We start from the raw sequence: 12,585 nt of genomic DNA, 5'->3' as shown, positions 1-12,585 counted from the left end.
AGGATTAGTGTCGATGGACCAGCTGATCAGGCTACCTCCTATAATGTGTGATATTAGTTTTGGTATAGTTTAGGATTAGTGTCGATGGACCAGCTGATCAGGCTGACTGGCATACGTTTGTTTCCCGCTCATCAACTTGGATAGAGTCCAGGACATGTTTTACATCAGTCTAAAGGCATGCTGCAACTCATAGCATGTTGTCATTTCCTTACAATACATTTTATTAGTATTAGAGTTACAGTCAATAAAACAGTCCCATAACAGTTTATTTGGAGAAAGTAAAACATAACAGAGAATATTATTAACCTGCGTGGCGTGTGGTCAAATGATTTACTGCTGATAAACAGGCATAAAACAAACTCATCATTACACTGTTGTTCTACATTAAATCAGAAAGCAGGACTGATTCTAGTGTTAAAAGTCAGGGAGCAGGACTGATTCTAGTGTTAAAAGTCAGGCAGCAGGACTGATTCTAGTGTTAAAAGTCAATTCTGCCGCTTTTCAACCTCATATTCATCCTCTCCAGCACCAAAACAGAATCTATATTTGTGAAAACAGCACGTTTCTATGATCTGTAGTGAAAAATATAAGAAGAAAAGTCTTAAAAATATGTTTTCTGTGACATAAAAGTAAAAAACAGTGATTTTCAAAACCTGCACTAGGTTTCTAGCCCCACGGAGGGTATTTTATTGCTCCCAACACCACTGACAATATAACTGTGTTTGAAAACCACTGCTTTTAAATGTTATAACTTTTGATGATGTCATCGGGTAGAACTTTTTAACTTTATACTTTTTTTCTACAAAACTTAGAAATCCACCATTTATTTTATTTTATTTTTACGGCTGAATTGGACATTTAAAGGTAATTTTTTWAAATATAATTTGCCTCCACAGCAACATGAACACCTGAATACTTTCACATACAAACCAGAGGAGGCTGGTGGAGGAGCTATAGGAGGACAGGCTCAGTGTAAAGACTGGAATGGAATAAATGGAACGCTATCAAACACTTAATTTATTTATTCCATTTCAGCCATAAAAATTAACCCGTCCTCCTATAACTCTTCCCACCAGCCTTTCCTCAGAAATGTCTCTGTTCTGATAAAAGAGAAGTTGAGAATTCCACATGTTGTTTCTGTTGTATCGACATGGATCTACATTAAACCACATGTTGTTTCTGTTGTATTGACATGGATCTACATTAAACCACATGTTGTTTCCTGTTGTATTGACATGGATCTACATTAAACCACATGTTGTTTCTGTTGTATCGACATGGATCTACATTAAACCACATGTTGTTTCTGTTGTATTGACATGGATCTACATTAAACCACATGTTGTTTCTGTTGTATTGACATGGATCTACATTAAACCACATGTTGTTTCTGTTTATTGACATGGATCTACATTAAACCACATGTTGTTTCTGTTGTATTGACATGGATCTACATTAAACCACATGTTGTTTCTGTTGTATTGACATGGATCTACATTAAACCACATGTTGTTTCTGTTGTATTGACATGGATCTAACATTAAACCACAGGTTTGTTCTTGAGACTGATGAGGAAGAGTGGGGTGGTAAGGATTTTGCAACACTACTGTAGTTGGCACAACCTTGTGACTAAGTTAACTTCCTGCTGCAATACTTGGGGTAATTCAATGTTATCTTTCAGGATTCCAAAAAGACATCTCTGTACAGGATCTGAATTTTATAACCTTTTAAATGAGAACTTTCCTGCAATGTAGGGAATGTAAAACTTGTAGTGTATTTGAGATTAATATAAAAAGGTTTTTGAAAGTCTGTAATATAGACCTACTTCCTCTGCATTAGCGTCAGAAAATATGGGATTTCCTCATAAGAAATTGTAAATAAGTTTGTACGCAGTTCAACATGGCTGTAGAAACTGTGGCACAGATTTCTCTGTAGAATTCGAAGTCAGATACATGTGTTGATTTGAGGAAAGACGGGCAGATTCTGGTAAGTCTTGGCTAATTATTATAAAGTTAGGTCGTCGTCAGACATTCAATAGACAGAGTAGGCTGAGATATGATCCTTTATATGATGAACCAACCTGATGGTCTCTGTAGGAAATGTTTTTAAATATCCTTTATATTGATGAACAACCTGATGGTCTCTGTAGGAAATGTTTTTAAATATCGCTACATGCTCAGTTATTTTGAATTAAACTGATTTGAAGGTGATGAGTCCTGCTACTGGTAGTCTATGTGAACTCTGTCAGGACCACTTGTGGATCACGGCAGGGGTACAGGTGGGTCGCGGGATGACATTGCCCAAAACAAATGTTTTCACTTATTAACTTAAACGACTAAAACGAAATAGAAAGTATGTAGAAAAGATAATGGACTTTGTCAATAACAGCCTGTAATCTTTGAAGATTTTCAATCAACTAACGACGTCACCGACCTTTTAGCCATCGCTGATCCATTTTTCATTTTCCATTGGTTTTGTCTTGTCTTACATCACACCTGGTCAAATGATGAATTTCATATGCCCATCTCAACTGGAGCCCTGGTGCTGCTGACTCCATAATACGGTCGGTGATTCTTTAATGGGTGTGTGCTGGTGGCAGGGAAGTCAGGCGCAGGAGAATGAACTTGGTATGAACGAAGCAGTTTAATAAGATAGAAACGCTGTTAACAAAATGTACAAAATAAAATAATAGGGTGAAACACTCGTCGCACACCAGAACATAATCTTGCACAAACAAACAATCACCGACAAAGACATGAGGGGAAACAGAGGGTTAAATACACAGCATGTAATTGATGGGATTGAAACCAGGTGTGATGGAAGACAATACAAATCAAATGGAAAATGAAAAATGGATGATGATAGGCGATAGGTGATGGCTAGAAGGTCGGTGACGTCGACCGCCGACCACCGCCCGAACAGGGAGAGGGACCAACTTCGGCGAAAGTCGTGACACCCACTGATTTTGTTATAATGCTTGAGCATAAGAACACAGGATCAACTCAAAAAACACCTCAATTGGTGGGTCAGGAAGCACGGGAACCTCTGCCTTAACAAACAGTGGCACAATATATTATCATTATAATTATTATTGAAACTAAACCAAGAGATGAGGTGACAAATATCAGTCATGACTACATGTTCATGTGATGCATTAAATCACCGGACTGTTTGGATGTATCTGTTAGTAAATGTTTAATTTCTAAAAGAAATAATGAATAAATGAAAACCATTGGAAATCAATTATTTGTTGTCACTGTGTTAACCACAACCAACATGTTGGATCTCTGTTTAGGGGTCAGTGCTCTAAAATGAGTCTCTCTGGGGAGAGAGAGGAGGGGGGCCCTGCCTCTAAAATGAGTCTCTCTGGGGAGAGAGAGGAGGGGGGCCCTGCCTCTAAAATGAGTCTCTCTGGGGAACATGACACCACAGCTAAGAGGTGAGATGACAATTTTGTTGAACAATTATTATGTTTATTTCCAAAACACTATATCCCCCCCAAAAAAATCACATTTGTTTTTTCATCAGATTGCAATATATTGTGTTTTGCAAGGAATAACAGTTTTATACACATCTCAAATCTATGAATAGAAAATCTGACACCTTCAATATTAACGTTCTCAGATTTTCTATTCATAGATTTGAGATGTGTATAAAACTGTTATTCCTTGCAAAACACAATATATTGTTTAGCTGGAATGGAATGGACACATCCTGTATATCTGACTGTGATATGTGGTTGTCTCACCTAGATATCTATATATCCATTGTTTAGCTGGAATGTAATGTTGGTATCCTGTATATCTGACTGTGATATGTGGTTGTCTCACCTAGATATCTATATATCCATTGTTTAGCTGGATTGGAATATTCATATCCTGTATAATTGACTTTGATATGTGGTTGTCTCAACTAGTTATCTTAAGATAAATGACACAGTTTCTCACAGCAGGAAAATAATCCTTCATCAACAGGAAATGTGAACGGAATGTAGGAGAATATAACACAATAGATCTGATAAAAAATTATACAAAGAAAAAAACAACATTCTTTTGTATTTCCTTTTGTACATTTTCATCTTTGAAACGCAAGAGAAAGAGCATAATGTATTATTCCAGCCCAGGTGCAATTTAGATGTTGGCCACTAGAGTGTATGTGCAAACTTTTAGACTGACCCAAAGAACCATTGCATTTCCGATCAAACTTTTGTATGAAGACTGCCCAAATGTGCCTAATTTGTTTATTAATAACTTTTCATGTTCAAAAYTGTGCACTCTCCTCAAACAATAGCATGGTATTCATTCACTGTAATAGCTATTATAATTTGGACAGTGCAGTTAGATTAACAAGAATTTAAGCTTCCTGCTAATATCAGATATGTCTATGTCCTGGGAAATGTTCTTGTTACTTCCAACCTCATGCTAATCGCATTAGCCTACGTTAGCTCAACCATCCCGTGGAAGGGACACCGATCCTGAAGAAGTTTTAACCTGTTATGGCTGCAGGCCGGTGTCGGTACACTTATGACAACAGCCCGTCCAAGTGCAGGGCGCGAAATTCAAAAGATATTTTTTAGAAATATTTAACTTTCACACATTAACAAGTCCAATACAGCAAATGAAAGATAAACATCTTGTGAATCCAGCCAACATGTCAGATTTTTAAAATGTTTTACAGCAAAAACACCACGTATATTTATGTTAGCTCACCACCAAATACAAAAAAGACATTTTTCACAGCACAGGTAGCATGCACAAAACCAACCAAACTAACCAAGAACCAACCAAACTAACCAAGAAACAACTTCATCAGATGACAGTCTTATAACATGTTATACAATAAATCTATGTTTTGTTCGAAAAATGTGCATATTTGAGGTATAAATCATAGTTTTACATTGCAGCTACAATCGGAAATAGCACCGAAGCAGCTAGAACAATTACAGAGACCAAATTGAAATACCTAAATACTCATCATAAAACATTTATGAAAAATACATGGTGTACAGCAAATGAAAGAAAAACATCTTATAAATCCAGACAATATTTCCGATTCTTTAAGTGTTTTACAGCGAAAACACAATATAGCATTATATTAGCTTACTACAATAGCCTACCACACAACCCCATTCCTTCAATTCAACGTTAGCGATGGCGAATAAACCAGCAAAAGATATACATTTTTTCACTAACCTTCATAAACTTCATCAGATGACAGTCCTATAACATCATATTACACAATACATATATGGTTTGTTAGAAAATATGCATATTTAGTATTTAGAGCTGAAATCCGTGGTTATACAATGTGACCATGTAGCAATTATTTTCCAGAATCTCCGTATATGTTTCTGACACTCACCTATTCTGACCAAATAACTATTAATAAACTTTACTAAAAAATACATGTTGTATAGGAAATGATAGATACACTAGTTCTTAATGCAATCGCCGTGTTAGAATTCTAAACATAACTTCAAATACGACATGCAGCTTACGTTATAGCGAGAGATCGCCCAAAATCTGGGCGCAAACTAATAGTAAACATGTTCGACAGATATATGAAATAACATCATAAATGGGTCCTACTTTTGATGATCTTCCATCAGAATGTTGTACAAGGGGTCCTTTATCCAGAACAATCGTTGTTTGGTTTTAGAATGGCATTTTCCCTCTCGAATGAGCAAAACTAGCCAAGTGGCGCTAAGCTCTCCTTCTTCACCAAACTCAAAGAACGCAACACGCCTAAACTCCTGAAAAAAATTCAATAATCTAATAAAACTATATTGAAAAAACATACTTTACGATGATATTATCACATTTATCAAATAAAATCAAAGCCGGAGATATAAGATGTCTATAACGAATGCTTTTCAGAAGCCAATACTGGTGACCTTTATGCACTTCCTGAACAAAGGAATTCTGGGGTCATGTCATTCCAAGCTCTCTCTTTTGACCATAGAAATACCTACAAACCCCATTTCACCTCTCACAGCCTATTGACATCTAGTGGAAGGCGTATGAAGTGCATGTATACTAATAGATATCAAGCACATTTATAGGCAGGCCCTGGAACAGAGCCTCGATTTCAGATTTTTCACTTTCTGACAAGAAGTTTGCTGCAAAATGAGTTATGTTTTACTCACAGATATAATTCAAACGGTTTTAGAAACTTGAGAGTGTTTTCTATCCAATAGTAATAATAATATGCATATTGTACGAGCAAGAATTGAGTACGAGGCCGTTTGAAATGGGCACCTTTTATCCAAGCTACTCAATACTGCCCCTGCAGCCCAAAGAAGTTAAACAATAAAAGCTAATTTACGACCATTTCTGAAACATTTCTGAAAGTGAATATATAGCGTTTTGGAATGAAACTCTTCTTATGTTTCCCCATCTGAGCTCAGAGTAGATGAGAGATGTAATGTTTGTCTCTGTTGTGTTGAAGCCCAATCAAGCAGGAGAGACCAGCCTCCCCTGTACCCAGCTGTGTGTTCATGAAGAGTGACTTGTCTATGAATCAACCTCTACACTTTAGAAAGGGAGACTTTTCTACTGTTCAAAGGTAAGAATAACTTATGGTCAGTGAGTTAAAACCTGTCTAGTACTGGGGTTCCGCTAGCAGAACCCCCCCCACATTCCACTGAAAAGGCAGCGCGGGAAATTCAAAAATATTTTTCTGAAATATTTAACTTTCACATTAACAAGTCCAATACAGCAAATGAAAGATAAACATCTTGTGAATCCAGCCAACATGTTCAATTTTTTAAATGTTTTACAGCGAAAACACAACATATACTTATGTTAGCCCACCACCAAATCCAAAAAGAAATCCAAAAAAGCACAGACATTTTTCACAGCCAACATAGCTTTCACAAAACCCACAAATAGAGATAAAATTCATCACTAACCTTTGAACATCTTCATCAGATGAGTCATATAACATCATGTTACACAATACATGTATGTTTTGTTCGATAATGTGCGTATATATATATATAAAAAATCTCAGTTTACATGCGTGCGTTACGTGCAGTAATGTTTTGATTCCAAAACATCCGGTGATTTTGCAGAAATACTCATAATAAACATTGATAAAAGATGCAAGTGTTATTCACAGAATTAAAGATGAACTTATCCTCTATGCAACCTCTGCTGCTGTGTCGGATTTCAAAATAAACTTTACGGAAAAAGATTAATCTGAGAACGGCGCTCAGAACCCAAAAGAAAAACTTTGGCGCCAACAAAAGCTACAAAAACACTATAAATAAAATATGCCTATTATTACCTTCGAATAACTTCATCAGAAGGCGCTCCCAGGATTCCCAGATCGACAATAAATGACTGAAAAGTTCCATAAAGCCCATCATTTAGCCACTTGTTGTTAGCATGTTCAGCCCAGGAATCCATTTTCATGACGCACGAGCAATCCCTCCAGACAAAAACTCTAAAAGTTCCGTTACAAGTCGTAGAAACAAGTAAAATGATGTATGCCATCCATATATAGTATGTGTTTTACATTTATCATCAATAAGGATGCAACCGGAGAATTTCATTGTCTGAAGAAAGAGCATTGGAACGAGAGCTCTCTCTCGCTCGCACGCTAAATGAGACTGAGAGTTTCTGAAGACCACTCAGTAAAATAGCTCCTATGAGCCCCTCCTTTATAGTAGAATCATATAACCAAAATCTAAAGACGGTGACATCTAGTGGAAGCCCTAGGAAGTGTTTGCTCATCCATAACTAGAAGGGGTATCATTTGACACTGTTTTGAAAATCAAGTTCTCACTTTCTGTTTGGACTTCTTCTCAGGTTTTTGTCTGCCAAATGAGTTCTGCTATTCTTACAGACATTAGAAACTTCAGAGTGTTTTCTATACAATAATAATAATAATATGCATGTATTACCTTCTGGTAACTAGGAGGAAATTCAGTTTTTTCAATTTGTTCAAAGTGGAAACGCTGCCCCCTGTCCCGATGAAGTTTTAAACAACACTGTCTCTAGTCATTTCTCTCCCATTTTCCCATTTATTTTTGTTGTTTTCGTAATCCATAGGCTAATCCTTTATTCAATTTCCTAGTCATGAAACAATTTTAAACAAACACAATATTCCCTCCGCGTGGTGTGTGTGTGTGTGTGTGTGTGTGTGTGTGTGTGTGTGTGTGTGTGTGTGTGTGTGTGTGTGTGTGTGTGTGTGTGTGTGTACTCCCTGGTGAGGAGATGTAATCTCATGTTTTGTCCACAGAAACCAACAGGAGAGATCAGAGTCAGAGATTCTCAGTGGTCAGTCTTCCCATGTCATCAAACAGACCTGGCCTCCATATTCAGTGTATGTGGTCCTGTTATGTACATTTGTTTTTGTTTACCTCAATCAAAGTTGATTTGTCAATCATTAATTAATGTGTTAATGTGAAAGCATTTCTTCTCTTGCTTAACTATTTACTTGATTTATTTCAGTTGCTTGAAGAGAATATTATGACATTTGTGAGAAAGAGCTGAAAATATTCAAGAGGATTCTTAGGCCAGAACTCCAGAAAGCTTTGAGAGTCAGAAGCAGGACAAGGAAGTGGTGGATGCTGAAGATGAGAAGCAGGAGAGCAGTGCCAGAGAGGGGGCTCTGAAGATCACACTGCACGTCCTGAGGAAAATGAACCAGAAGGAGCTTGCTGACACACTGGAGAAATGTAAGATCTGTCTGCCTCATGTTGAATTCTGTTTTATAACATTTAAAGCTGTAGCTAAAGTACAGCTAAAGTAGCTGTGTACTCAATGATATTGTACAGCCTTAACACAACACCTAGTGACCTCATCAATTAGCAGCAGGGATGTGTTGTGTTGATTAATTTAGAGAGAGAGAGACAACATTCATAATACAATCAATAATACTAAAATAATATAATCAGTCACACTAGTCTGTCATGCATATGAAAACATTTACACATTTATACAGTCAGTTAAAAACTTCTTGCAACTACAGGGGGTGCTGTTCCGCATTAGCATATTTGTGTCTCCAAATTAAACTGCCTCGTGCTAAATTCTTGATCGTACAATATGCATATTATTGTTATTATTGGATAGAAAACACCTTCTAGTTTCTATAGAAGTTGGAATTTTGTCTCTGAGTGGTACAGAACAATTTCTACAGCACTTTTCATGACAGGGTTCAGATTTCAGAAATTTTTCCCTTGATCTGGGGTCTGTTTATAAGGCCACAGTGAATGCTATGAAGAAACCGACACTGCCTACGTCTTCCTCTGGGTGTCTGTACGTCATCACGTTTTCAATGAAATCGATGGGACGTTCACAGCCATTATAAATGACAAAATGTACAGAGACCCCCCTTTCTCAACGTGCGCCTCAACGTGAAGGCCATCGGACCTGCCTCGTTCCAAATCGTTTTCTAACCAGCAATATTTCTCCGGTCATGTTTTCAGTCGTTATAGTTGTTAAAAACATCATAATGTAGTGAATTTGAAACGTTTTATAGCAATTATATCCGTTTAGTGCGATTCTGAGGAATTTATTTGTCGTGCACTCTGAAAGTTTGGACACGTTTTAGGGTGTCGGTCGTTGGTGGTGGACATTTCGAAGGACAGAGGACATCTATCGACCAAAAGACGTTTATAACATAGAAAGGATACATTGCCCAAGAATCTGATGAAAGAACAGCTCAAAGTAAGCAATATTTAATATGATAAATCGTGTTTCTGTCGAAATATTTAAACGCATATTTCGCCATTTTGTTTGGTATAGCTTCACTTGGCCAACCCTGTATTGAAAAGTAAGGATAATTTTAAAAATGTAAATCAGCGGTTGCATTAAGAACTAATTTGTCTTTCGATTGCTGTCAACCCTGTATTTTTTAGTCAAGTATATGATTAGCTTTCAATTAAACTAGATCACTCTGATAGATGACGTCAGACATATTGAGGCTTGATTTCCTAGTATTTTTATTGTGTAACCACGGTTTTGTTGGCTAAATATGCACCTTTTCGAACAAACTGTATATGTATATTGTAAAATGATGTTACAGGAGTGTCATCGGAAGAATTCTGAGAAGGTTAGTGAAAAAATTAATATATTTTGGCGGTGATTACGTTATAGCGCTCTTTGGCTGGAATCGATGCTCTTGTACGTTTTCACATGTGGTATGCTAACTTATCGATTTATTGTGTTTTCGCTGTAAACGCTTAGAAAATCTGAAATATGGTCTGAAATCACAAGAACTGGGTCTTTCCATTGCTATGCTTTGTCTATTCTTATGAAATGTTTTATGATGAGTAATTGGTCAACACGTTGCTCTATCTAGTAATTCTAGTCAATTTTGTATGGTCGGTGCAATTGTAAACTGTGATTTCCACTGAAATATGCACTTTTTTAACAAAAACTATCCTATACCATGAATATGTTTCAGACTGTCATCTGATGGTTTTTTTTATAGGTTATTGGCTATCAATATCTTAGTTGAGCCGAATTGGTGATAGCACCTGAAGGAGTAAGAAACTGATGGAGTTAGAATAGTGGTGTTTTTTGCTAACGTGGTTAGCTAATAGATTTACATATTGTGTCTTCCCTGTAAAACATTTTAAAAATCTGAAATGGTGGCTTTATTACAAGATTTGTATCTTTCATTAGGTGGCTTGGACTTGTGATTTAATGATATTTAGATGCTACTATCTACTTGAAGCTATGCTAGCTATGCTAATCAGTGTGTGGGGGGTGGGGGTGCTCCCGGATCCGGGATTGATACTCGTGAAAGGTTAAGAGAATCAATTGTTATAATGTAAACGTTATAACCGTCTTACAATACTGTAGTCATTAAACAAGACGTACAAAAAATTTTTATTTTTTTAAAATCCCCCCCCCCTCATGTGTTATTTTAGATCAGTGAGCTTGCTGTGATTTGCCAACGTGAACTCAAATCTAATCTAAAGAAGAAGTTTCAATGTGTATTTGAGGGGATCGCTAAACAAGGAAACCCAACACTTCTCAATAAGATCTACACAGAGCTCTACATCACAGAGGGTGGAACAGGAGAGGTCAATAATGAACATGAGCTGAGACAGATTGAGACAACAACCAGGAAACAAGCAAGACCAGAGACTGCAATCAAATGTAACGACATCTTCAAATCCTTAACTGGACAAGACAAACGTATCAGAACTGTGCTGACAAAGGGAGTCGCTGGCATTGGAAAAACAGTCTCTGTGCAGAAGTTCATCCTGGACTGGGCTGAAGGAAAAGCAAATCAGGATGTCCAATTTGTATTTTCATTCCCTTTTCGGGAGCTGAATTTGATGAGAGAGGACAAACACACTTTCATTGAACTTCTTAATCACTTCTCAATGGAAACCAAACCATCAAGACTTTCCAACTACAACAAGTACAAAGTTCTGTTCATYTTTGATGGTCTGGATGAGTGCCGACTGCCCCTAGACTTCAAGAAAAACAAGATCTGTTGTGACGTCACAGAGTCAACCTCAGTGGATGTTCTGCTGACAAATCTCATCAAGGGAAATCTGCTCCCCTCTGCTCTCATCTGGATAACTTCCCGACCTGCAGCGGCCAATAAGATCCCGTCAGGGTGTGTTGAACAGGTAACAGAGGTACGAGGGTTCAATGACCCACAGAAGGAGGAATATTTCAGGAAGAGATTCAGTGATAAGGACCTGGCCAACAGAATAATCTCACACATAAAGACATCAAGGAGCCTCCACATCATGTGCCACATTCCAGTCTTCTGTTGGATTTCTGCAACAGTCCTTGAACACATGTTGAAACATAAGAGAGAAGAGATGCCCAAGACTCTGACTGAGATGTACACACACCTTGTGGTGTTTCATACCAAACAGAAGAGTGAAAAGTATGTTGGGAAAGAAGAGACAGGTCCACACTGGAATAAAGAGAGCATTCTGTCACTGGGAAAACTGGCTTTTCAACAGCTTGTGAAGGGCAATCTGATTTTCTATGAAGAAGACCTGAAAGATGCTGGCATTGATGTCAGTGAAGCCTCAGTGTACTCAGGATTGTGCACACAGCTCTTTAAAGAGGAATGTGGGCTGTACCAGGACAAGGTGTACTGCTTTGTTCATCTGAGCATTCAGGAGTTTCTGGCTGCTGTATATGTGTTCCTCTCATTCATCAACAACAATGAGAATATAATGACTAAACCTCTAACAAAATCCAGTATCTTTTCTTTGCTGTTCAGAGACAATCCTTCAGTTACTGTCTACAAGAGTGCTGTGGATAAAGCCTTACAAAGTGAGACAGGAAACCTGGACCTTTTCCTCCGCTTCCTTCTGGGCCTCTCACTGGAGTCCAATCAGAAGCACCTACAAGGTTTACTGACAAAGACAAGAAGCAGCTCAAAGAGCCATGAAGAAACAGTCAAGTACATCAAGGAGAAGATCAGGGAGAATCCCTCTCCAGAGAGGAGCATCAATCTGTTCCACTGTCTGAATGAACTGAATGACCATTCTCTAGTGGAGGAGATCCAAAGCTACCTGAGCTCAGGAAGTCTCTCAAAACCCAACCTGTCACCTGCACAGTGGTCAGCTCTGGTCTTTGTGTTGCTGACTTCAGAAAA

The 12,585-nt window shown here is 37.7% G+C and overlaps 1 protein-coding gene across 1 annotated transcript; it reads left to right on the top strand.

Annotated features, from left to right (window-relative positions):
* Positions 1-10,697: 10,697 nt before the first annotated feature.
* Positions 10,698-12,580, top strand: LOC111960100 (NLR family CARD domain-containing protein 3; the record flags this gene model as incomplete). Its single annotated transcript, XM_070441888.1, has 2 exons — positions 10,698-10,718; positions 10,883-12,580. Coding segments are annotated over exons 1-2 (1,719 nt in total), but the record flags the coding sequence as incomplete, so codon positions are not given.
* Between the last annotated feature and the right edge of the window lie 5 nt (positions 12,581-12,585).

Source organism: Salvelinus sp. IW2-2015, unplaced genomic scaffold (genome assembly GCF_002910315.2).
Source record: "Salvelinus sp. IW2-2015 unplaced genomic scaffold, ASM291031v2 Un_scaffold5092, whole genome shotgun sequence".
Lineage (NCBI taxonomy): Eukaryota > Metazoa > Chordata > Actinopteri > Salmoniformes > Salmonidae > Salvelinus > Salvelinus sp. IW2-2015.
The sequence above is the reverse complement of the archived record's forward strand: the minus strand, read 5'-3'. Positions and strand labels throughout refer to the sequence as shown.